This window comes from Tetrao urogallus (assembly GCF_951394365.1).
Source record: "Tetrao urogallus genome assembly, chromosome: 11".
NCBI classification, from domain to species: Eukaryota; Metazoa; Chordata; class Aves; order Galliformes; family Phasianidae; genus Tetrao; species Tetrao urogallus.
Window position 1 is genome coordinate 3337862 of NC_136824.1, and position 27309 is coordinate 3365170.

Sequence of the window (27309 nt, forward strand, 5' to 3'; positions counted from 1 at the left end):
GTGCGCTGCCCTTCCCCGCTTCCCATTGGTCAAGTGGCTTTGAGGTCCCGCCTTTCCGCGCCGCCAGCCAATGGAAGACGGAGTCGGGGAGAGACGGAGTTAGGTCGGTGCGCGCGGCCGATGGCCGGCGGGCAGCGCGGGGTCGGGAGACGGGACGGCGGCGTGGGCCGTCGGGATCGGGGCCGCGGGTCAGGCACCGAGAGCGGCGGGCCGTGACGGCGGGGCTCCGGTCGGGCCGAGGCCCCTCCGAGCCGCTCCGCCCGCCCCGGCCGGGCCCGTTCCCCGGGAGGCGGCGGCAGGCCGCGCCGGGCGGACCGAGGGGCCTCGCGGAGCCGCGCGAGGATGCGGGCAGCGCCGCTCCGACCGCGAGCGCGGCCACAGCGCAGGGCTGAGCGCTGACGGAGGGGCGGCGGGCGGCTGCGGCCTCGTGCGGCGAAGCGCTCGGGCCGTTTCTTGTCGGCGTTCCGCGGGTCGCAGGTACGCGTGGCCGGGGCTCGGAATGCGTGCGGTTTGCGCGTCTCCGTAACGCCGAGCGGTTCTGCGGGGAACTGAGGGCTCCTCAGGTAGCGCCGCTCAGTCCTTAGCGTGTGCGGCTGGGGCTGGACGCGGTGCTCTCGGCCCCGTTGTTCCGAGGGATCGTTGCCGTAGTAAAGATTCCTGCCTTAAGTGAAGGGGTGGCTTTCTCGTATTTATTGTTAGGAAACGTTAGCATTTGTGACGTGGAGCGAAGCGTTGTCCCGTGGCAGACCTTAAAAAGAGATGGCATCATGAAAAATTGTGACGTCTGTTTTGTTGCAGGTGCTGCTATAGAAGATGAGGCTGAACGAGAGCCGGACCAGACCCTTCCAGGCTCCTGTTTCCATCCACAGCTACCCGGGAGGGCAAGTGTACGTGTTCCCAAATGGCCGCTCTGACTCAGAGGAGTCGTCAGACGAGGAGCTCAACGTCATGGAGCTGCGGCCCAGGGGCAGGGAGCGGCAGTGCAGCAATGCACGGGGCAGAGCTGGGGATGTGGTGCTTCTGGAGAGAGACATCACTGAGGACGACAGTCTGAACAAGCTTGCCCTGCAGTATGGTTGCAAAGTAAGAGCTATCTCTGTTTGCTTTTGTTTTCTTTACTTTTAGAGATGTGTTGTGCATGCAGAGTACTTCCCAGAATTGTGTGTAGGCTCCTTGCTGTCTGACAGCGTTTGCCCTGTGTATTTCGTGGATGGTCAACAGCTGGGAGAAAGGGAGCTGGAGAAAGGTTAAAAAAAAAGAGCTGTTGAGCTAACAGCCATGGAAGATGTCATCCCATGTGGCCTGGCTTACTTGTTAGTTTGGATGACATCAGCAAAGTAATATTTGTATTTATTCGAGGGCTTAAAGTTGAAGCTGAGCACAGAAGTGAGGGAGAGAGCACTGCCCTCTCCAGGGTTACAGGTTTGAAATGAGTTGAACAGCGTTAAGAAATGCTGCTTTGGTGGGCCTGGGCTAGATTTCCCTTTTTGTTTCTTTTTTTTTGAAAGGGATGAGCTTCCATATTGCTGGAAAATGCTGGGTCTGAGATGGACCTACAAGAGGGGAGGTACCACTGTGGGTCACAGAGCTGCTGTGCGGGGTCTTCGATGGCTCCTGCAGTACACAGAGGTGCATGTGGCTCAGCCAGCTGCAGGCAGAGAACAGCACACGCACGAAGACTGTCTCTGGAGTTGGAACATACTGAAAAACACACATTCTGAGTTTGATGTGGGGGAAAAATGATGACCGTTTTAATGACCTGATGTGAATATTAAGAATACCCCATTGCTTAGCAGTTACAGCTTTATTTTTCGAGTCTCCTTTACCTACAAGCTCCTTTATCCACAAGCTAGGCTGTGATTAAGAAGTTGCATAATGCAAGCATTTGGACGGTGGCCTGGTTGGTGATAATGACATGGTACTGCTGAACTGTTGCAATATTATTGCACTGTCTTGCTTAATAGCACAGCTGTAAGGTACAGCTGAAGCAAGAGGGCTTAGAGAAGCTGAGACAATTCCTTCCCTCCCAATCCCTTAGAAACAAAAACAAAACAAAGGCCCTTCTGGGTTCTGCTGAAGCTGGTGCTTGTGAAGGCTGGTAGGGCTTAAAGAGGCTTTGATTGCGAGCAGTGGCGCTGATGATGTTGTAGCAGCTCTGTACTCTTCTTCAGCAGATAACAATCACAGCTGTTGCCACTCGTGCCACATCGTAGCAGTTCACTGAACTTAAAGGAAGATTACCAGCAATAGTTGGTTCTCTTAAGAGAAAACGTGAGTGTGGCTCCTGTGGTGTCAGCGAGGAGCACTCAGGCAGTCAGCACGCTCCTCCCGCAGCAGAACGCCCTGCCTCCCTCCCTTCAGAAACACTTCTGATTTGTTCCCATTACATTGAAGAGAGATGGAAATCCTTGTGACTGGGGATCTGTGTATCTATTTACAGGCTGACACTGGTCAGTATCAACGTAGTGTGTAGGATTTGCACAGTTGAGCAGCTCCTGAAAGACTACTGGGATGTCAGCAAAGATTTTTAGCTGCAGAAAATGTGGGCGGTGTAAAAATTCCAGGATGGGCTTTCCTTGAAATTTCCTTGGAATTCCAGAGAATTTGTTACTGGTTTGAGAGTCATCAGGGCCTGCTTGGGGTGGGAGAATTGAGTCAGTGCAGGAAAGTTTTGTTTGTGCAACAGGTAACTTGGCAGAGATGCAGAGCACGACAAACTTCTCATTTTTACTCTTGACCACGTATAGTCTGGGCCTGCTTTTGGCATAGTTTTCAGCTGGGACAGGAGGAGCTCACTGCAGCCAAAAATGAGTACAAATAATAAGCCTGAATGGCTTGCTCAGCCTAGTGCTGTACATTTTTCCCACCAGCTTTGTTGTTTTTGTGTGAGCGCTGCTCTACTTTCTGTTTCTAGAGCTTTAGCGCAGCGTTGCAGTTTGATTGCAGACACTGCAGGGGATGTTTACTGTCCCAGTAATCTGTTTTCATTGGAAGAAAACAGAAAATTGAGGCACAGCTTCAGTTAGGAGGCTTAGTGTCAGATTGTTATTTCATAACAAAGTAATTTTGGAGAGTTTAATTCCTGATGTTTTGCTGAGGCAAGCTGTGAGGAGTCTGATCCAGCAGCTGAGGATTCCCTTAGCTGCAGGGGCAGCAGATTAGGATCTGCATTAAACACCCCATTTTCAGACGTGTCAGGCTGTGCAGAGTAAACACGGCGTTCGGGCATCCGTCTCCCCTCTCCTTTTCAGTGCAGTCCTGCAGCTCAGCTGTGACATAGCAGACCTGCCTGTTGAACCAGCTCTCCCTAACAACATGGGCTGAAGGGAGCAGAACTGTGCAGCTGTGCAGGCAGAGCCCTGCAGGGCAGGGAGCCCTTCCCCCCTGGCTGAGGTGGTCCCTGGGGTTGCCTGCGGGCGGCCATTCTGCAGCCACCAAGGAGAGGGTCGTGTTCCTGCCGCAGCTCTTTGGGAACTGCCATAGGGCTGCCTTCTGCTTACCTGTGTGTTGTCTTTTATAAGGGCAGATCTTTGCTGTGAGCTGTCAAGTGATGTTGGAGCTGACGACACTCATTGCAGGAAGAAAAGCACTTTCTTGGTTTTAACCCTCCTCATGGTTTTGCTGGTTTCATTTGTAGCCTGACATTTGTGAGTGTGCAGTGAATGACCATTGTGCAGTAATTTGATAAACTTCTACAAGAGCAAATCGGACTTTCTGTGTGTGGTATGTCGGAGGTGTTGGGTCTCTTAGAGTCAGGTCCTGCTGTTCCCTCTGCTTTGCTTCCTTCAGCCTTTCCTTCAAGATTCTTTCATGTCTGCTTGGCTGCCTTGGTTTGCTGCTTGCAATGGGGCCTGGTTGTTATCTGACAGAGGTTGTAGGGGGTTATCTGTGCACACTGTATTAAGCTGCCTTCTCATTACTTAACATTAAATAAGGAAATGCTGCCTTCCTGCTGACTTTGCTTTTTGATACCAGCAGCCCTTGTTGACTTATGCTGTATGTGTGGTGTGTACTTTCTTGCTGTTCTCATTGCTGTTTGAGTGACTGAGCTGGGTGCAAACACCAGGCACAGGTGTGGACCCCTGGCTGATGGTCTGTTAGCACACACCAACATCCAGAGCTGCTCACAGGTGGACATTATTGCTTTAAATGTTTATCACCAGGGCCTTGTACTAGCTGTGGAGAAGTGAGCTGCATGGAGCAGTTATGCAGGGGAGAAGCTCAGCAGTGTGAGAGGTGCCTGCTGCTCTCTCCCAGCCTGCAGTCTTGCTTGCAGAGCTGCTGTGTGCTCCAGAGATGCTGTTACTGCTTACCTCTTGCTCGCACTGCAATTTTCCCATCACCATCAGCACTTGTCTGCTGTTTAAGGTGTAACTGCTTTTACAAGGTTTGCTCTAAAGACTCCTCTTGCTATAACTTGGATTTAAAAAGGGAGAGAAAGGTAACGAAAGCAAAGAGAGGGGAAAAACTTGGTAAGAAAGGCACAACTTACATAAGAGGTGCGAAAGCACTGTGGGGGCCCGTGTGGTGGGGGTCCATGCAATGGATGTAACAGGAGCATCTTAAAGCTGCAGGACCTGGAGCATGTCTGCATCCACTGGAAATCTCTGAAGAACAGTGAACTGCTTGCAAACAGAGCTTGTTTTTATTTTCAGGCTGGTTTTGTAGCCACTTCGTGCTTCAACGCTAGTGACAGGTTGGGTCGTTTTGAACTAATACGCGATGTCCTTTTTGGTTCTTGCAGGTTGCAGACATCAAACGCGTCAACAACTTTATCAGGGAGCAGGACCTGTACGCTTTGAAGTCCATCAAGATCCCTGTGAAGACCCACGGGCTGCTGACAGAGAGCAGCAAGGAGCTGAGGCCGCTCCCGGCTGCGCGCTCCCAGAGCGGCGCGGTGCTGGTGGACGTGCCGGAGCCTGGCGCTGGCGGCAGCGGCTGTGCTGAGAGCGGGCAGCTCGTGGATTATTTCAAAGGCATCGACAAGAGCATCCAGGACGCCGTGCAGGCGGAGGCGCAGCTGAGTGCTGAGCTCTGCGTGGAGCCACCGGAGAGGCCGCTGGCCGAGCCGGGGAAGCGGGAGAGCAGTAATGGTGCGGACTGTGGAATCCAGTGGTGGAATGCAGTTTTTATTATGCTCTTGGTAGGAATTGTCTTGCCGGTATTTTATATCATCTATTTTAAAACGCAAGAGAATGGCCCGGCGCCCCACACCTCCAACACAACAGCAACCTCAAATATTTCGACAGATGGATTGGAAGGGAAATTACTACAAAGCTCAGTTGTAGAAAAAAATGCTAGGGGGGAGACACAGCCAAATACAGCCTCACCTCCCAGCACGGGCGCCCATAAGACGGTGACTCTGACTCGAGTGCAATCGGGGGGATAACACTACAGATATTATTTTTTTTTAAAGTAGTCGATGTAGTTCTGAGCTTGACTGAACTGGAGATGCGATTTTATGGAAGAATAAGGATGCTCTGTTGCTTGTGAAGACCAGCAGGCAACTGGCTTAACATTTGTGAACTCTGATGAGGGAAAGTATTTTGAAGCAGTTTGCTCTTCTTGCTTGCTTCAGGTATTTCTTAAGAGTGGTTTTGTCTAAGAAGCTGAACCCTTTACTTCTGTGACAGAGTGCAGTATTGGTGTGATTGGAAAGCTGGGGGCTGTTTTGTTTTTTTTAAGAAAATACGTTTTGCTTGGAGTAGAGGTGAGGACTCATCTTTTTCAATGAACTGTCATTTTTCTGTCTTGCAGAGCGTGGCAGCCTTGGCAGGCCTAACCCAAAAAGCAGTGGCTTTTAATTGGTTGGCTGGGGTGTGGCACAGCACAGGGACACCAGCAGCACCTCACCACTACATCTTGTGCGCGATGGTTAAGCAGTGGATGGTTTGAATCCTGCAGTGGGGTGGGTGAGGCCAGAGCTTTTGTCCTGGTGGAAGTCCTTCAGAGGCTTCCTGCCAATGTCCGTGCAGGCAGAGCTCATTGAGAGCCCTTGTTCTGTCAGGGTTTTGTCAGAGCCGCAGCGGGCTGGCAGCAGATGTCCACAATATTGGCAGGAGATGGCGAGAACAGAGTAAGGCTTGTGGGATGCTGTGCTCTTCTCAAGGGTTTATTTGGTGTGGGGAAGTCTAGCTGTTACCTGCTTTTGGTTTAAATCCACAGTGGTGCATCTCAGATGTCACATCACAGTCGAGGACTTGAGTTTCCTTGTTTGTACGCTTCAAATGAGAGTGCTGCTGAGTTCACCTACAAAGACCCACAAAGAAGCCCAACGTTGTGTCAGGTAGTCACAGAAAGGTGAATCAGATGCTTTCTAGATGGGGACTGGGAAGCATCTGTATGCTGAACAGTCCTGTCCACTCTGAGTAAATGGGGGGTGAATGGAGGTTTGTGTGGCTGAGCTGTATTGTAAGCCTGATACGTGTGCTGTGTCAGTGAACACTACATGCTGGAAGTGAGGAGCAGTGAGGCTTTGGGAGAGAGTTTTGCTGCAGAGAATTGTCCTCAGAACTTTTTATTCAACAAATTCAGGGACTGCAGACAGAGGTAAGCTCTCCTAGAGCTAAATGCTGAGGTACTGCTGTGGCACAGTTGCATGAAATCCCCAGGGAGGGGATCCAGGCTGTAACTCAGCAGCAGCCAGCTGGTTGTGTCATGGGGAGCCTTGGGGCTGTTTGCACAGAGCTGAGCTCCTGCAGGGGAGGCAGAGCTGGTGAGCAGGCACACAGTGTGGCAGTTTGTCTTTGCCCCATACTGCAGCCTTCCCGCCATTTACTGTGTTCCCAGCAAGCTCGAGAAGATGCCTGCAGAAAAAAAGCACAGAGTCCATTTGTGGCAAGCTGCGGAGTCAGACCTGAGCTGCTTGCCTGCTGCAGGCCTTGCAGCAGAGGGCACTGCTGCCTGGGAGCTGTGGAAGGTCAGTCACAGCAAGGGCAGCATTTTTAGGGACCCTGGCTGCGTTGTTGGGCTCTGATGCTGAACCTAATGTCTGTGCATGAACCATGTGCAAGTTGGTTTGGGTTTGTTGGTTGTTTTTCGTGCTGTTTTTTTTGTTTGTTTGTTTGTTTGTTTTCAAAGCCTTTCTTTTGTTGCCTAAAACTGATCAGAAGTGAAGAAGCTGGGTAAGGGGAGCAGCCTTATGGCACCTTCTGCACAGCACAAAAGGTGTGGGGGGAAAAGAGCATTACGCGAAGCAGAGCCCTGTGGTTACACCTGTGGTGTCACACCTGCACCGTGGGGCTCCTGCAGCCTTAAAAAGGGCTTAGGAAAGCCTGGGCAAACCTAAGTTGTGAATGAGGGACCTAGAGTGTCTTGTAATGGGGAAAAAAAGGCTCGTATTTTCTTCTGTGAAGGAAAGGTATCCCTTGTGGTTGGGAAGAGGGGAATCGCTACATTTCTAAATCAAGTGAAACGAAATAAAAGCACAAGGGGCACTTACCCACCCCAGACTGCGTGTTGGGTGTTTTTCAGTTTGTTGTCTGTGTGGTGGACAAGCTTTGTTTAGGAAGATGTGTTTTGCAGCAGTAGTGCGGAGCGCTACAAAATGTAAGCATTCCCAAACGTGTGGTGCTGTCACGTTTGTTTTGTGCCACAGCATTTGTTTTGCAGAGGCCGGGCAGCAGCGCTGTGAGTCCTGCTGCTCACAGCACACAGAGCAGAGCGGGGGGTGATGCTGCTGAGGGGCCGTGGGACACGGAGCACAGCAGTGCTGCAGCAGGGAGCGCCAGCGGAGAGGGGCAGGAGGCCGTAAGTACGACCTTGCCTTCTGTTGTTCTGTTCTCTAAGTGTTTTATAACCTTAGAGCGCTTCCGTTAAGTCAGCTGTGGGTACAGCTTGGTAGTGGTACTTCAGGACCCAACCTGATGAGGGTGTTGGGTACTGCGGGGGCAGGAGGGCACGAGTGGGCAGATGTGCTCTGCAAATACGACAGAGGCTGGAGTACACAGTAAAAGCCAGTATCTTTACTTTAGTGAATGCAGGATACAAATATTTTACAACAACCTCTAGCATTTTTCTTAACCATTTGATAAAAAGTTCACTAGAATATTTATTGTATATTGAAGAAAAAACAACACATTCAGGGAAAAAATTGAGATTAACTTATTTTTTTCTTAAAAGATTAGTCTCAAGGATGGCAACAAAGTCCAGCTTGTGCCGCCAAACGGCTTATCATCATTAAACCGTGAACAGCTTCTTTGTGAACTGTTGACTACAAACATTTACCAAATACATAAATCTCTTTTAAAAAAGCCATTTTAAATATAGCAAAGCAGTGTTCTCTTGCACAGCAAAGTGAAGAAAGTTTCTACTAAGATTTAAACGTTTACATTGAAGTCTTTCTTTCACATTCTAATTTAACTTCTTCCTGTGATGGATTGTTAGGAGTTGTTATGTTCCTTATTTACTATGTATTTCTTGTGCGCACAGCAATTCGCAAGGTTGGGATGCTTTAGTGTCCTTGGAGTGAAAGGAAAGGCTGAAGCGTTGTTCTGACAAATCCCTGACGGGGATTTTCAAATACATGTGAATTTAAATACTACAGTGAGAGCTCAGAGATGGAGAGGTGATTTGTCACAACAGAAGATCAGATAGAAATCTGAAGTCACTCAGGCTTCAATGGGTTCAAACTAGGATTGGATTCACTTGAAACTTCAATATATTTACTTAGTTAAAAAAAGTATTTTTCACCTGTTGAAATATCTGTGCTATGTCTTTTTCTCATTATAAAACATCTTTACAATTCCTAAAAAAGTATGTTCCAAAGTTAGTTACCTGTTATTAAAAACCAGGCTTCCCATTTATTCAGTGGCGTGAGGTTCTCCCGCTAGGAGAGAACGTGGCCAAAGTCTCCTGCTGAGTCTGTGGGAGGGGATGGGGCACAGGGCAACACCAGAACAGTCCCGTGAGCAGTTCCTAGGAACTTACGTGGTGGTTTTTTAATTCGTAGGTGCAATTTCAATACAAACTCTAACCCTTATGTAGCTTTTTCTTTAAGAAAACAGTAATAGCACTGTTTACAAACCTGCATAGAAATAAAGACTATTGAGATACAGTCAGCAAAGCCATCTCGTAAGGCACACAAGAAAATAGACAGTAAATGTGAATGCAGAACTCCCACTCAGATGTACAGCAAAGTTCATATATGTGCATAAATAATGAAAAAACCACGTAACTTCTCCAAGCATCAAAAGGCTCTCCGCAGTGGTCAGTGAATTCGGTCACTTGGGAAATAAACGAGCTGCTGTGAGAAAAGTCTGCCTTTCCTGCAGGCTCTGCAGGCTCCTGCACCTGGGAACTGCAGGACATCACAGCTCAGCCGTGACCCAGGCTGCAGGGGCTCAGGAGTGGCCGTGACAGCAGCAGAGCCGCAGGCACCAGCCTGGTTCTCCAGCCGCACGTCAAAGCCAGCAGCCATGAAGGCGCTGGAGCTGCCCCCACTGCCTCACACGGGATTTTTGCTTCTCACGCTCCTTAGCTAAAATATCAATTAATTTTTTGAAATCTGGCAAAATTATGTTATAAACAGCAGGGATTACTGACAGGGCTTTCAGTAACAAAATAGCACTGTTGTCTTTCTTTTTTTTCCTCAGAACTACCAGCAGTGATTCATTAAGAATTCATTAAGGTCTACTTAATTTGGTTCCCGGCGTAAAAGAACATGCAGGAAGGTGATCTGCGTGGAGCCAGGGGTGGGAAGGAGGTGCCTCCAAGGCAGGAGCGCTCCTGGAGCAGTGCTGGTTCCCCTGCAGGTGGCTGCTCCCAGCTCCTGCAGTTTGCTGCTGCTCAGGTGCAGCCTTTCCCAGGAGCTGCTGCTGCCCTTCCTCCCCACAGCTCCATGCAGAGCAAGCCTTGGCCCTGCTGTGCCTCAGGGAAGCAGCAAAGAGGCTCTGCCTGTTTCCTTCTGAAGCCCCTTTATCCCAAACCACTTACCACTTCAGAAACCCTTTGTGCTCATCTGATATGTGTTATTTCCCTATCAGGAGAAATTAGGTCAAGCTTTTTCCACTGGTTTTTGTTTTTTTTTTTCTCCTCGGAAGAGGCAGTTTTGAAACGATGCCTTAAGATGTGTTGTAGCAGATTTTTTTATATTTATGCAGGATGAACTTAACGCCGGATTTTTTTTTTTTTTTGCCACTTTGCTATTTATATACATATATATAAAATGTATAATGAAGCTTAACCATACAGCACAGAGATTACAATTGAACGGCACACATTCACCACCAGTGAGGGGGACAAACCCCTTTATACACCCTCTGAAAAATCTGGATAATAATATTAATAATAATTAAAATCCAAAGAAAGTACAGTATATTTAACAAAATAGTAAATATTAAACAGTGAATACTCTACTTAATAAGGACCTCGCCTTTCTCAAGTCGGCGTCAATCCACAAAAATATACTTTTTAATCTGGTGAACGTACAATACATAGGTACTTACACCAAAGGTGATAATATATTTAAGATGCTATATACACAAAGAGTTTGGCTCAAATTTAAATTTACATATAAGTGTTCATGGCTTATTTTTCCCCCAAGGTTCCGCCTGCAAGTTTTTCCTTTTCATCTTTGAAAGCAAAAACTAGAAAGTCAAAATAAGATAAAACTATACTCTACAAAAAAGCTACAACATACAGCTTTGGCTTATATAAATAATTCATAGCAGAATGTGTTCAAAAGTACTGTATATAACTTTATATATAGTCTTCAATTCATTAGGGTATTGTTTTCTTTAATATAAAATATACATGAGCTAAAATCCGTTTCTATATTTTTCAAAGGTATGAACGTAAAAACAAATTTGTCAAACATATTCCAATTATAACTTAATATATTAATTTTATTTTGTTAATGTTCTATTTTCTAGGCTAATATTTTCGGAATATTTCATGCGAGTTCTCTATGTCTCTCTCTCACTTGTTAAAAAAATCACTTCTTTGACCCAATACGCTTTTTTTTTTGCACGTGCAAAACAGGTTTTTGTTTTTTTATTTTCTCTAGCATCAGCCCTTCTCCATGCACCCTCTGCAATAGAGACCCATGCCAGGTGGGGTAATATAAAGGTCATTTTATGTACAGTATTGCTTTCTTCTTCCTGCTTTTCTACTGCTCTGCTGCTACAAAGCATTATTTCTTAACTACAAGTAACCATACAGCTTTAATAAAACACACAGGGACGTTACTACAGGCGAGCCCTCTTGGTTTCTGCAATCTAGTGTGGTAGGATTATAATACGGGTACAATGTTTCTTTGCAAAACAGGCTATATCATTAAAACAACAAGTCCAGGTAAGTGCCAGACTAGATCAATACCTACAGGATTGTTCTGTTACGTTTTACCATGGGACATCTGCAGCTATACAAGAAGTTTGTAATAAGTGCCTGATGATTCTGTGTATGCTACACACACTAGCACATATATATGCATGTGAAGATATATATATGCACGTATGTATATACATATAAATATACTTATTTCATGTCCTTATTTATAAATTTAGATATGTCAGGACAGTTCATTTTGAGAACACAAAACTGGAGAGGCAACACTGCGAGTTTATGTCACCCACGTGTCCATCCTCATTCGTTTTACTGACGGACTCTCTCTATCTTCTGAATTCGGCGGCCTTCCCAGCACCACGGGAGAGTGGAAGTCGCTGCGAGGGTCCTCGCGGTCGCTGCCATCGTAGGAGCTGCTGGAGCTGCTGAGGCTGTCGACAGGAGAGCGGCCCAACTCCTGGCGCTGCGGCGGCTGCTGCGGGGGCTGCGGGGGCTGCGGCTGCTGCGGGGGCTGCTGCTGCGGGAACCCCGAGGGAGTGACGCGGTCCCGGGGAGGTGAAATGGGCTCCGATTTGATGTTGATGTTTTGGTTGGTGTTAATGGATAAATTTGAACCCTGAGATATCTGGCTGCCAGTACTGGGAAAAAGAAAACCGAAAGGAAGAAATAAGAAAACGTGAGAATGGGAAAGAAAGCGACAGTTCATGCACCTGCCGTGTGGTTCGGCATCCTTGAAATAAGCATGTAAATAAATGCCACTTCCTGACGTGAAAGAAAGCATCGATTAAAGATCCCAAGTATTTCTATAGACGTTAAAACACAAAGGGCAATAGGTAGCCCTTTAATTAGTTAATCGTGTTGGTGACTTCAGCAAGGAGGCGGGCCTGCAGGGATACGGCACGTCAGCTTCAGGACTGAGCGAAGGGCCACAAAGGATACATACAGTACAACATGGGCACAGAACTGCTGCCAGCGGGCCAACTGGAAAAGCAATGTATGCATTGGGGGCAGAAAAGAAAGCAAAATGTTTCGTGTTATATATTTCCCAGTGCAGATCATTCACCTTGAAGTGCCCTGTCATGCAGTACTGCGCTATTACAAATCTACTTACACGAGAGAGCTGAGGGTTGCTGGACCGAGATGGTGCTGCTGCCAGGCAGATACCTGCCCTAAAGACAGCATTCCTGGGGAGTTAAATCCCTGCAAGGCAGACAGGTCTGCGCTAGTCAAGGAGTAATCTGAGGGAAGAACAGATAAAAAAGTGTATTAACAGATTTATTTATATGTACTTACATATACATACACACATATAAATACAGACAAAGGCTTTCCGCCCAGAACAGCTGAAGGCAGGTGGCCCAAAGGAGCCCACAGATGAACGCTTTGATACCTGGAGGAAGTCCTCCCAACTTCAGCAGCACCACAGCAGGACACACAGCACCAGCCGCACTCTGCAATTCCTGCCTACGTGCCACTGCCTTACACAGCTGCTTCTAACCTCACCGGTGCAGCCTTCATGCATGCACATACACATACACACAGACACACACACCTTACAAGTATATGTTTCTGAAGATTTTAGTCTGCAAGGAAATCTCAAAATGAAACAAAAAAGGAAGCATTAAGACAAGTCATAGAAAGGAAAGGTGTTTCTTGCTCTGAACTTACTGAACAAAACCTGACTGGTTCAGCTCCAGATCAAACCTGTACTTCAGATGGGAGGCAGCAATTCCCCAGACACACTGTGCACCTCCTGGCTGCTGCCTCTGCTACAAAGCATAGTACAGCCCTACAGCCCATCCCCACACCAAGCAGGGAGCAAAGCTCATTGCTGCTGGCCCAGCTGCTGAACAGTGAGGGCAGGGACTGGCACAGGGACTCACACCTGTGTGTGTGAGCACCCACAGGGTGCTGGGAGCAAAGGCACTGCAGCTGCGTGTGGATGCAGCCCTACCTTAACACACCGCATTCTCCCTCTTCCCACAACAGTGATTCATTATTTTACATCTGAATAAATGGGCATCTCTGTACCAAATGAACTAATTCACAAAAGAAAAGCATTACTTAGAAATGTAACTTACTTAAATGAGTAATGGGAAAATCAACATGTTCCTGATCACCAGTCAGTGTCAGGCTGTTAGCTCTGCCCAGGCTGTAATGCTCAGACAATTCTCACTTCTCATTCGCACATGAGGAGTTATTTTCATTTTATCATCACCACCCTCTGCTTTTCTTTCAGGTTCGAAAACAAAGCTGCAAATACTTGTCTGCTTTTAATTACCTTGTAACATCGCTTCCTTAAAATAATTTCTGGCATTTAGAGGGTAAGACAAAATGCTGGCAGTCAAACTTACTGCAGGGTAACTAGAAATTCCACTCACTCAAGTATTATTGTCTGATTGCTGTCCTAGCATTGTCCTAAAATGCCAAAACCATTCCAGTTTATCTCTCTCAGTCTCCCCCTGACCATACATCAACTTGTTCTGTGTGCAACATGTCAGGGTTTTCCTCTCATTGCCCTATAGAGGGAGGCAAATGCAGTGCCAGCAGCCATGCTGCTCAGAGATGCATGGGCAGAGATGCATGAGGACACTGACAATCCTGGCTGCAGCCCAGCAAACTATGCTACCTACGCTGCCTTTCTGTTTCTTCTGAGCTGGCATTTGTACCCAGCAGCTATCTGAGATTTACAAGACAAAAAAAATCCAGCCCTCCAGTGATGAAGACATGGACTCAACCTACAGAGCGACCGCAGCTGTAACAATCAGCAACGTGGATGTAGGTGCGTTGGCAATAAAAACAGGCAACTATTTTGGTTCAAAGTCAAATTTCTTATTTAAGACCCCTGAAAGGCTCTGTCTAATAGATACAATTTCAAAGTACCTGAGAAACACTAAAGGCTAAAGAGCCTTTCACAAAACACAGCATTACCCAAAGGCGGGGGGCTGGTTTTTAGAATAGTTTCCTAGCAGCAACAGCACCTGGCTGCAGTGTGGGACACCATGTTCACTGTGTGCTGCTCCCAAGCACTCGGTGCACAGCACTGTTCCACTTCCCAGCAGCTGCTGCCACACGGCACTGCCTCCAACCACTGCACAGCACAGAGGGAACAGCACAACTGCTCAAGGGCAGGAAAACAGCAGAAGTGCTCTGAGCAGGCACAGGAACTGCTGGCTTACTGCATACAGCGATTAAACAAAACGTATGGACCGTCATCGTAGCAGGAATCACAGCCAGGTCTACACGTCCAGTACATTCATGCTGCAGTTTCTAATCTGAAACAAGAAACTAACAACAATTCTTCATTCAGAGCACTGTTACTGCAGCCCCATCCTGTTCATTGGCCTCTCCAGCCCTTTCCCCTCAGGGCAGCAACCACCTGCACAGGTTCCTCCTGCACTCAGCTGCTCCTGCAACAGAAACCTTTGACCCTTTCTGCAGCAGAAACCACTGCTGACTGAACAGTCCCTGTTCAAACCAAACCCCTGCACGCAGTGGGTGCAGGGCAGTGCCTCGAAGGCAAACCAACGCAGAAAGAGTACTAATAGCAGCTAATGGGCACAGTGATAGTGCTGTAGGGAAGGGGACATGAGATCAAAACAGATTCCAGTTGTTGAGCTGACAGATGGCTACAGGTAGGAACTAACAAAACATCCTGAAGTCCTTTAAAGCTTAAAAAAAGATATAAAAAAATAGCCAATGTATAAAATCCAGTCTTTTTGTCAGGAAAATGATTATGAAGAGATGGCACTCGTTCTGTTCCCTCTTTCAGAACAGACTCCTGACAGTACCCATCCCTGCAGAACACAAACACAAAAAGCCTTTGTTTAACTCGAGTTCTGGCTACTTTCTACATACAGGAAATAAAGTTTCTTTGGATTTGCCCTGACCTTTGCACAAGGCCGTGCTTTGTTTCCTGCTCTGCCCTCTTGGGCTTTTTTGCCCAGCAGAGCCTTCTGACGGGAGGAAAAGAGAAGAAGAAAAGACAAAAGGGAAGAGCTCAGGTACCAGCTGCTCAGCCTGAGCTTTCGCTGCCCACAGGACATGAGACAGCCCTGCACAACTGCACGTGTGCCCTCTCAAAAAGAATACTGCCATGTTTAAAAAAAGTCTTCATTTCTAACACACCATACACTGCCTTTTCTGTTCTTTGGTTTCAGAGCTCAGCAAGCATTACAGACTGCCTCAAATCTCAGTCCACAAGGAATGCTGCACACCACCAGAAGTTTTCTTGCATAAAACAATGTCACCAAAGAAATACGTCTATAGACTTATTTGCAGAGTATTTACTATGACTGGATTTAATTCTGCTTGGAGTATATACATAATAACTGAAAGCCTACCTAGTAAGACTTCAATGCTACTATTGCTGACACTACGCTCCCCAGGTCAGAAATTTCTGTTATAACAGATATTATAGCATTTACATTTGAATGTCCTAGCTAGATTACACCTAAAAAGAACGGCACATTGGGCAGCTATTTCCTTTGCTTTTCCACTTGCTTTTAAGCAGCAGCTAACTTAACTCAGACCTAAACTCTTACACTTATCTGCAATGCAGTGTCTCTGTAAGCGCATTTGGAAATTGAACTATGCATCACAGACCAGCCCAAGTCCATCAGGTGTGGCCTATCAAGGAAATGATTATCAAAAACTCCCTTTCCTGTTGCATACAGGCTCTGTGACAAGTACAGAACCTCGAGAGCAGGCTGAGTTAACTCTGCTGATGTGGAGACAAAGCAGGAGGCACCACAGTTTGAGCTACGTTCCGAATGGACAAACCAACTGTCATGTTACCAAATTATCTGAATCACACTTTGGATAAAAAAGGAGTTTTGAAGTCCTTCAGACACTCCCAGTGATGAAATGCTGACTGTGCCCACCACCAACTCCCCGCCTCGCTCTGGAGAACGCAGCCAAAGAGGAAGGGGCTGCTTCTTGAGAACTGGAAGTCCTCTCTGAATCCAGCTCCCTCGTGCCACGGGAATTCAGCAGAGAGCATGGCTCAGCACGCCCTGAAGTAGCAGCACTGTGTCGGTGTGAGGTTGTCACCTCACAGATGGACATCGAGAACACCACAGCAATAAGGAAATGCATTCATTGTGTCTCTGCCTGCATTCAGCTGTGCACAACTTGACTGAAAGCTTCTTCCGTCTGTAAGTCCCAACATTGACACATTCTACATTCAGAAGGCTCATTTCTGGATGAATAAAAGCCTTCATTTCAACTGAGCAGCAAAATAAAGCCAAGTGTCACAGGAATGCAAATTTTCTGGGCTTATGAATCACAAAACCTGGTGCATGTGAGGAATCAAGGCACGCACAATGCTTACCAGTGTTGTAGGCAGTGGGCATGGCCGAGTACACGAGTCCCTGCGGCGGCAAGCTGGGAGTTGTCACTGACACCACGGGGGTGGCGAGGGGCTGCGTGGACTGAGAACTACTTATCCTTTGGGTATTCTATAAACGATGAAAAATAACAGCATGCCTTGTGATATCAGTCAGAGCAACAGAAACTTACGTGCTAATAGAAAAACAGCGCTCAAATAAAATGTGTCACTTTGCTTTGTGTTTTAATTAGCAATACTTAGCTTTCGTCAGGATGGATTTTATAAATGAACCTCAACATTTCAAGACTCAAACAGAAACAATCTCAGCAAACAGAAATGAAAAAGGTAAGACTCACTGGTCCCCTCCTGAGCATGCACATCTCAACAGTGTTCATTTCAGCTGAAGGACAAGAACCAATGCACTTTCTTAGGGATACATACAATTCTCAGAAGTTCTTAAGTGACTGAAGGGGCTCATGCCTTATTTTTGAAGAGGATCTAACGCAGATGGCAAGGTGCAGTTCCAGAGGGAATGGTTTCCAGCTGTTAATCTGACCCGCATCTCAGCTGCCAGCTCTGACCCTGTGCTAACTACACCTGCCCTGACAGCAACGCGGCGATGGCATACGTTTCTGTTGGTAAGACCTTGGCCAGGAAACAATCTGCTGTTCCCATGGTTGCTGAGAAAGCGGTGAAGCACTTGTTATAGTGCAGATACGTTTCAAAGCAAATGACATTTGAGTTAATGCAGAACAACTGTGCCTTCTGACAGGAAAAACAGCCGAATTCCATAGTCTCACATTATCTGTTCTCGCTGTAGGCGTGAGCAGTCTTTCTTTGCCATATACTGGAGTGAACATCTGTAGCAAACATATCACTCACATTAAGCTCTTCAACAAAATTTGCTGTTTAGAAAACCTTACGTTAAATATTGCGCTGAATGCCAGCAGACAGCAAAGTGCTCTGTCACAGACACACAGCTCTCCATGGATGCAATGCTGTGGGGTTTCTTTTTAAGCAAGAGATGCTTCATTTTACTGATAGAGCTCCTAACTTCCCTTTCCTTGCACTTCATATTTCTACATTCTCAAAGAACATTCCCCATTAAGGGAGCTGGAGTTCACACATTTTTAAGGCTACTGCCTGGAGCCCTGTATCTCCCATATTCCTGAAAAAATATATCTGCTACAGAAATGGTGGGATTTTTGTCTCTGGTAGAGTTTCACTTCCTAGCTTTAGAAAAGCACGCTGCAGCTAGATATTAAAATCAGTGTAGCACAGCCTTCCAGTGGCTGCCATGCCATGCCTGGCCCCTAACCCTCCAGCACTGCAGAGGGCCCCGAGCCCCACAGCCTCTGGGATCTGTTCCACTTCCCAGGTTCCAAAGCCCTAAAACCACAAAGTGAGTCCCACTGATTTTCTGTACAATTTATCCTTCTAAATCACTTAGGGACTTCTGAAAATCTCCACTAGACCGAGTTTATCTGGCCCTAAGATATGTTATTAGAGCAGATTTTTGTCTGTCAGGAATTGACCTTTTTACAAAGCTTTCTTGGATGGCAGCCTATAAAGTTGGGATTACTGCATAATGGAAAAGTTAGAGGAGTACACTGGGAAACAATCCAGGCCAAAGGATTTCCCCATGGGACTTTTTTGCTTTTCTGAGTGGATAATAAAGGTGGTTTTCGGAGGCGGTTTATTTCTGAGTTACTCTGCCACACAAAGGCACTGAGATGTATCTGGATGTATCCAGCACTCGTTGCTCTTGCAGAGTCAGCCCGTTCCTTAAGCTGTGCACAGGACAGGGGACAGGCAGAGCTGGATGCTTCACACTACCATTTCTGCTCTCCACCTTCCGTGTTCGGTTCCAAGCAGACCGAATGTGCGCTCACAGCTGCGATGTGGAGCTGCTGTCTGGCACTACGTCAGCATCAGAAAGGAGCACAGTAGGAGCGATTCCCTTACAGGTGCTCTACATACTGCCAAGAGCTTGCAAGGAAGGCGCTGCTGTTTCTCTGTGCCCCCAGCAGCCCGTGGCACAGCCGCTAGAGGGCCCGCTCTCCATGCAGCATCCGCACACCAGCCCTCCTCAGAGCGCATCATTTCACATCGCAAGGGGTGCAGCAATTCTAGCAGGAGAATGCCTTAATTCAATTGCCTTTGCACAAATCTGATTTCTGACATTTATGCAATGCTATTTTGATTAAGAGTTCCTATGTTGAATTAAAGCTCTCTCTCTTGCGCTGGAAACAGACACTCCTTACGAAGGTGAGAAGATGGAGGGAAACTGCTCTGCTAACAAGGCAGCCCAATGGAACTTATCAACTATCACGTTGGATTTCAAAAACACATTTCCCCTTACTTTTCTATATCTATTGCTTATGTGTAAGGAAAAAAACAACCAAAAGCATGCATGTATTAAGAAACGTATCTACGTCACTACATTTTCCATGCTTTCATGCAATTAGAGCCTCCTGTTAGCAACAGGTCCATGTTGGAAACCAGATCAAGTCGTACACTATGCAGAGCTTTAGGGCTGCACTGTGATGCAGCACCTCCTGCACGCTTTGTGCTACAGCAGCTGAACAATTTGCAAATTGCTCTAAAAATAAGTTACAAATTATTGCAGCCTTACGTTATTTTCCAGACAGAATGCCAAATGTCAAAACCTTTTGGAAAAAAAAATAGCAAAACACAAATCCCAGGAGTTTCCTTTCAAAAACAAAGTATCGTTCCACTGGAAAAAAAGGTAGGATAATAGGTTTTGCAATTCTCCATTCCTTTTGGTAAACAGGGAACACCCCTGTGGTTTGATAATCTCACGCAGGATGAAATAATGCTAAACTCAAAAAGGTGACCTCATCAGCAATGATATCATCTCCATGCAATAAGTAATACACGGCACACTTGTGTTACTATCTGAAAGCGTCAGGATTGAAGCCACCTTCTAAAAATATTGCACCAATTTAGGGGATAAGTGGTTGTTTATGTTTCATAAAACAAAGCACATCAAACATGCTATACACATGGACAGTTACTCTGCAAGGCTCTTTTCCAATGTTCCCTCCAAGAAAAACAGAAATCGTTTCAGAAAAAAAAAATTTACAAATGGAAAGTGCTCAACTTTGGATGTGAATTCAACTTGAATTGGTCCATTTTTAAGTCTGATAAACAATTGCATTTCAATCTGCTACCAAGGGAACACTGGAATTATTTAAAGCACGTAATGAAACTACAGTTAAACAGAACTGTAGTAAAAAGTTGCTGTCTTGCTGTGTCTCATCAAACAGGAGCCCAGACTCACCAACTCCAATTCATCCTCCTCCGTCTGTACTCAGCAAACAAGAGGGATAACACAGTTACTAACAATAGCATTGCTTTCAAAGATGAAAGAAAAAGTCACGTTTGTGCTTTACATTTTTATTCATGTCAATTAATAATGCGAATTTGCCTCCTGCCTGTGAATAATACTGGTAGGAAGGACTGCACGTAATGCAGGTCGCTTGATAAGAAATACTGTACCAAAGACATACTTTGGCAAAACTAAAGCAGAAAAAGTAATAAAAGCAAGAACACAACTACACATTGACATCATATGTAAGTATGCAACACAGCTGTTTCTGGCTGCGTTGATGCAATACACAGTGAGCAAACTAACCAAATATTTCTCACATACAATCACTGTGCCATCCCAGCACCTCTAAGAATTCTGCTTCCAAATTCCTCAGAAAGCCAAAAACTATGTGGAATTTTATGTCATTCCTGACAGCAGCACAGTAAGTGGGTACTGTGCACTTCTAACATTAGAACTGCACCAACACAACGCTCTTTTTGTACCTAATTCTAATTATTTTTAAAATGATTTTCACTTTAAAATCTATCTAGTGCATTTCCTGTCCTCCACACTTCAGTTTTCCTAGAAAAACCCTCAGCTTTACAAATCATTACTCCAAACATAACTGTAGCTTTTGTTATTTGGATTAATTTTGTATTATTCATCGTGAATACCAGTATAAATGTAAGCACTTGTGGTATCTTAAAGACAAAAACAAATTATTTAGAGAGTACTTTTGTTGCTTATATCCTGCTTCTCTTGGTTATGGTTCGTTCTTCCATACACAGAAAAGAAAGAATACCCGTATCAATGCTCAAGAATTCTACGTGACAGGGAAAGACCAAAAGGATTTGGTCAGCCAAATGAAAGGAGGAATAGAACAACTCTTCCTGACAGACCTGTTCTGCCCTCAGTGCTGTGGTTGCTTCATGCCTGACTCAGTACTTGGTGCTACACTAAACCCAGGCTGAGCAAACATTATTACCAACATGCCAAGCTGCATAATAGTATTGAAAGGTACACAAATAGGGCCTGGGACTGATCCTCATCACCCTTTCATGTCTCCATTGAAGATGGGAAGCCCAGCATCACACACTGTGCCACACAGGTTGCACTTCAGTACGTCACACTGAACAGGAGTTTTTCTCAGACCATCATTACCACTGAAGCTATGTTTTGTATCCCACAGACATTACAATCCAGGAAAAACAGGTACAAATTTGCTTTGGAGCATGTTAATGGAGTTTGTATTAGCAATAAAATGAGCTATTCCCGCACAGAATAATGCATAAGCCTTCTTAAAACCCACATCCTCCAAACCAGTTAAGTTCTCAGTGCCAAGTCAGTGAGGCATCAAAACAAAATCCAAATCTAAATCTCTAGGATTGCTCTCTTAACCATGTTTAGGTCAGATTGCTAGCTTACGCTTTAGAAAAAAGGCTTCTCTATTACTGTAACCTACAGTCACAGATGAGATAGTGTCTTCCTACGCGTGTGGGCAAAAGAAGTCGTTTTGACCCCAAATAAAACTAGCTACAGAACAAATGTTTTAACTTACCAGCGGTGGCATCATACCCTTGCTGGAGGGTGGGATGACGACACGGAGGTCCGGTTTGCGATTGTTCATTCCAAGATTACCTCCTCCAGGTGGAGGTGGAGACTTTGTAGGCATGACTTTGCCTAAGCCATTCCCACCGCCAGCAGTGCCGAGCAGGCTTGGTGAAGCTCGAGAATTCACAAACCCATTTCCTGAAAAACAAACGTACCTCAGGACACACATACCTCGAGAGCAGGAGCCACAGCAAATCGTGGTGTGTGCACAAATTATGTAATCTTTCTTTCATAAAACTTCCAATGCAAACTTCTCACAAGAGGAATGGCACAGAGTAACCAAACGAAAGGCACTGCACCCAGAAGATCAATACATAAAGCTGGTATTACCTTAAGGGCTCTGCATGGCAGCTTAAATACTGAGAACAACTACTGTTGCTTCTAATAACATATGTTGGTTTTGGTCTTTCCTTTTTCCAAGCTGAATTCTCAAGACACTGAGCTGCACAGCCTCACTGCACCCTTACTCCCACTCCACACAGAGCACCAACTATACAAGATTGCTGTCTCTGAGAGTAAGTCTCCATTTCTACAATGGATTCTACAAACACATTTAGGATCTGCAGGATTTCCGTTCCTACTCAACAATGAAATTAATTTCAAGTTGCAGTAACATACGTTGTCTGGTTAGCATAAGTGGTAATGATAAGGAGAACAAATTCTTTCCATTTAAATTCATTCTGAGCTCTGGGCACAGATATACGTGTTGCTCATGTCCAGTGATTGATTTTACACAGGTCCCTACCCCTTATGCTGGTGTGCACAGTGAAGGACAATTAGATGAGCCCCATCCTACATACAGGTCCTGACTTCAGCACTGCAGTCTCCTGCAACTGACTGTGCTCAGCACACAGCCTTGAGTCTATACTCTGATCAGAAGAAAGTAACACAATACTGAAACAATTCAGTGCACAGTACTGCATTTTCCTGTAGCAATAGGAGAACATGTCACGTTCACTATGGCATATTTGTCAGAATTTTTTTTAGGCCACCATATAATGATTTTACCAGACTTATTCCAACAACTCCCCAGATACCCACACCTTATTCAGCTGCAAAGGAAAAGCGTTAAGCAACAGGATTTTACAGCAGGGAGCTCTATAGCTCACACTACCGAAGTTGTGTGTGCATGTATAAACAAATACAATTCATAATAACATTATGTTTATACTAACATTCCAGTTCTGAAAGCGGCCTTTATAGTCACCATTCAGGGGAAGTCTATTACACAAAGTTCACTGTGTGGGAAATTCTCTTCTAACAGCCTGTAGTGCCACGCTGGCATGAATTTTGTATTATTATTCTAATTTAAATAGGCCCCTATGCCCAATCCAATTTTATTACATTAAATACATGTTAATCTAAAAGCAATTAAAATAAGAAAGATATCAGTGTCACGTTGTACCTTCTTTAGTAAAATTCCTAATGCATTTTATAGCAAGGATGAAGAACAGTAACTATCAGTAGGACAGCGCAACATTTAATGAAGGTGATACTGAGATTTACAGATCACACAGATTCTCATCTGTGTCAAGAACCCAGCAGTGAATTCAGCAGGCTGCTAATGAGAGAGCCTCTCCTGTTACCCCAATCCTTAATACAGGGGGGAACTGTCAAATGCAGTCCTCATCTTTTCCCTGCCTGATATCAGTTGAACCTTATATATTACTTTCATCAGTTCAGCAATGGAAACAGCAAAGATTAATGTAAGAATAACAAAATCCTTATGCTGATGTGAAGATAGAAACACAGAATCAGCAAGGTTGGAAGAGATCTCCAAGATCATCCAATCCAACCACCCACCCATGGTCAATATTTCCCACTGAACTAAAGATGTCCTATTGAGTTTTATAGAGGTCTTTTGGAAAGTAGGGCAGTGCTAAATATTTTTCAAGAAAAAACAAAATGGGTGAACTGATCTAAAGTTTGCAAGCACAGTTGTTGTCCACACGTCACTAAGCAGTACATTCACAACTTTCAAGTGAGGATTTCAAATTAGACTTCGTTGCTCTGTGGATTTCCTACTGTGCCAAATGCCTGACCATACATGGATGATCTGATTGCTCCTTTATTTCCAAGGCTCATAGCGTAAGGACGAGCTTTTCTAATGTAGTACTTTCCTGAAGCACTTTTAGGGGACGTAGGCGAATCAGTTTTTTCTGAGAACTGTACCATCTTACTCAGAAGCCAGGTAGGAAAGAAGGGATACAATGATAGCAGCAAGAAAAAGCTTTTTGTGGCAGCATTCTTCCTCCGTAACCACAGCAAAAAATCTACTTCACGGTTAAAGTTTCTATGCTCTTCAACAGAAAACAACAGAATTTCTTGGGATGCTTCAAGGTTAGAAATAAAATTAAGCTAAAGAGGCTGGGAAGTTTGCTTAGACTGGACAATACAAAGTAGAGCTCTACAGTAGGAGAAAATTGGCAACTTTTCATCATGAGTTAGAAGAGACTTGCAGGAGCTCCAGGCAAAAAAAAAAAAAAAAACAACAAAAAACAACCCAACCACAGACACAGAGAAACCAAATCCACACAGAATTGGTTTATTTCCTAATTGCTGTGGCAGGTGTATGGGTTGCTTCATGTGGTAGGACATAGGAATGAAGCACAAGAGCATACAGAACAAGTACAGGGCAATTCCAATGTTATGTTGTAAAAGGTAGGTCACGCAGACAAAGAAACCATAAAAATAGAAGTTCTGCACTACCTCTGAGGTATCTGAAACTGTGGGACATCTTTATTAAATAGATGCATCGATACCTATCCATTATAAATGAGCGTACACATTAGCTATGAAAAGCCCACACCGCATCAGGTCACAAAGCAAACCTCCCCAAAGGACTGAGCAGAAGCTGAGCAGGTCAGGAAAAAGATGCAAGGGAAGAGAAATTATTTGAAAACAGGCACACTTTTACCTAACTGTATCTAACACATTGTTACAGCATCCTCCATTTTATAAAAAATGACAGCGTGTTTAAAGACCTTACCGTGCTAAAAGAGTTGGTGTTTGAATCTAATAATAAACAGAATGTTATCACTCAGTATGCTGTCAGTACTACTACATGCAATGCTGTGGTGCTCCACATTGCACTTGAAGCCTCAGAACAATACATCCCTTTGGAACAATGGAGCTCTGTATCACATTTTGGTCTAGCCTGTAACTCCATTTCCTGTCCTCTGTTTTCAAGTATTTTGGTAGCTCATGTGTTAAAGCTGGACAGTGTCTTTCTTCCACACCCAATACAGTCATTTCCTGCAACCCTTATTACAAGGCTCTGCCAATCCTTCAGAAACATTTCATGCTTTTAACAGTGCTGTCAAAAACAACAAACTCTGTGCCATTGCCTCCTCCAGGCAGTCTGACTCGAGCAGCAGGGCAGAGTCGAGCATTTGTTCTGTCAAATGGCTGAGCACTTTTTGAAAACAGAAAACAAGCGTTTAGAAAAAATATGTATTAAGAATGGGAAAAATGGCAGAAGCGTACAACAGTACGGGTATTGACCTAAGAGAAGCATTTTGCTAAAACTTCCTTTTCTTCTCTTTAGCAAACACTTAAGTATTCATACCTATAACTTGAAGAACCAGATGCTGTGGCTGCAGGAAGACTGTAGAATATTCATTTCTAGTATGAAACTTTAAGCATTTTTTGTTGCTGTTGAAGATCTAATAAGAAAATTAAATTAAAAGCTAAGAGTGAGAGGATAACGAAAAGCACAGCATTTCTTGGAATAAGGTCAGGAGCCAGAAAACGATAACCATTACAGCATGATGCAACTCCTCGGCACTCTGCCAAACCGAGGCTGTAATGCCCCCATAAATTCTGCTCAAATTTTGTATCATGCAGAAATTTTATCCACCACATCCAATATACACCTTCCCCAAATACAATTATTTTAAATTTAAAAACCAAACTGAAAAATGGAAGCAGAATATAATTCCCTATGCAAGCATAAATTCAGACTACTGCTTTTATTTCCATTGCAAGAGTTTTATTTAACTGATTTTTAAGCACAACTATAAGCGCATTTTCAAGACACGTTTTTGGAAAACAGGCACCCATGCAAAGATAAGCTCCCAATCCTAGAAATCATTTTAAACAGATTTTAAAATTCACACTTCAGTGAATTGCTGTGATAATAAGCATGGCCACTGTCCATGAACCCACTTCTTCTTTAGCCTTCTTTCCTAAGCCTAAGTTTTAAAATCCAGCTACTTCAACAAGAACTGAACCCCCTGCCTTCAGAAACGTAATGCAGCTTAATCTCATTTATAGTCCTCCAGCCCAAGATGAAGCATTCAATTACACGAGCCAGACTCATATATCACTGTACAAATCACATCAGCTGAAACAATGAACACACGTGGCTGGAAAGCACTCCATGTTCTTATTAATACTCAAGGAATAAATTACAGTCGTTGATGCTATTAATCTTTTCTTGTGGTTCACCTCTGGAGAAACTAAATAGCTGCATATAGTTCTGAAAAATAATCATGGACAAGGAGTGAAATAACGTCAGATTAAGCAAAAATAAAAATGGTAGCAAATGAATAGATACACAAGTGACATCATGTAACCTGACAAAAGTCACATAAATAGAAGTAAACTGAAAAGTACTTTTGCAAACACTGAACCACTATACCTACAGAACACCAGAAAAGTGCTCACACACGAGACTTGGGTTGGGGATAGAGCTTTGAAACCAAATCTAACAATTGCATTTCTACTTGCAGTAGCTACCCCAGTTTGCGTGCCTGAATGTGACAGCTTTAAGCAGGAATTAAAATAAAACTACAACAAACAACCCACAGCTGCAGCTCACACCACTTTCAGCTTTGCATAGAGATCTCTGCTGATGCCACCCTAGTTTTATAACTCCACCTTAGGTCTCTGTTGCCTTTGGGAAGGCTGTATTGCGACATTTCAAGGAAGCTGAAGTTAATCTATTTCCACAGACCTTCAAAGATCAATCCTTCAGATAATACTATGGACAGAATTAAAGCATACCTTTGACAGCAGTCAGTCTTTGAAACATGTACAATTTATACTTCTAATGGCAGTACTTTAGATATTAAAATGCAGCAAAAAAGACACACCATATTGCCAAGGAAATGCACTCTAGCAAAACTGAAGGGCAAAACGTTTTTTAAGACTCAGCCTTAGAAAGGTTGCTGGATTTTCCTTTTTCCTGAAGTTAAATGCAAGGATGAGAGAGAACTTTCAAGAATATTTAGAGTTTAAATAGCCATCTTCAAGATAATGGTTGTTTATTCAGAATGCAGCAACGAAATTAAAACGAGCACATTGCTTTTGTATCTAAATGTTATCCAACTGCCTGAGAAAATACAGCAGTGGGAATGAGACAGATGCCTTCTAGGTCATTTCCAAACTACACAATTTACAGTTAATGAAATCAGAGTTCTGCTTTCCGAATCTGTTGATTTCTATACATCTACATAAAACCACGGAAAGAACAGAAGCCAGAAATGCTGTGTTCAGAACTGCTGAGGCCACGTGCTGCAGCATCCTGAGCAAGCTGACATTACAGCAATGCTGAGACTTCATACGGATCCGCCGCTACTCTCAAACTCAGATGGGAGATGAACAATTTGTCATACACGTGGCAAATTGTACCCAGAATTGTATTATATGTCCTAGAAAATCAGAAATTATGGTAAGATACTCTGACATTTCAATTTTAAAAGTCTATGGGTAATTCAGGGGCTGAGCTGACCGCATGCTGATGGGGAAT

The 27309-nt window shown here is 44.7% G+C and overlaps 2 protein-coding genes across 16 annotated transcripts in view; one reads left to right on the forward strand and one right to left on the reverse strand.

The window, feature by feature from the left end:
* Nucleotides 1-813: 813 nt before the first annotated feature.
* Nucleotides 814-5389, forward strand: LYSMD4 (LysM domain containing 4; the record flags this gene model as incomplete). The annotated part of the gene is made up of 2 exons (XM_079541038.1): nt 814-1083; nt 4745-5389. The coding sequence occupies 2 exons, from the start codon at nt 814-816 to the stop codon at nt 5387-5389; spliced, it is 915 nt and encodes a 304-aa protein (XP_079397164.1).
* A 6171-nt stretch (nt 5390-11560) lies between these two features.
* The window catches only part of MEF2A (myocyte enhancer factor 2A), a gene marked incomplete at both ends in the record, with an annotated part of 46265 nt that continues 30516 nt past the window's right edge, over nt 11561-27309 (reverse strand). For 7 of the 15 annotated variants that reach the window (XM_079540634.1, XM_079540631.1, XM_079540632.1 and 4 more), the window contains 4 exons: nt 11561-11921; nt 12395-12521; nt 16616-16742; nt 21505-21695. In XM_079540634.1, coding sequence (XP_079396760.1) covers nt 11561-11921; nt 12395-12521; nt 16616-16742; nt 21505-21695 — 806 coding nt within the window. Of the gene's footprint in view, nt 11922-12394; nt 12522-16615; nt 16743-19895; nt 19941-21504; nt 21696-27309 lie in introns of all 15 variants that reach the window. The other 8 variants (XM_079540643.1, XM_079540630.1, XM_079540638.1 and 5 more) reach the window with 4 other exon arrangements.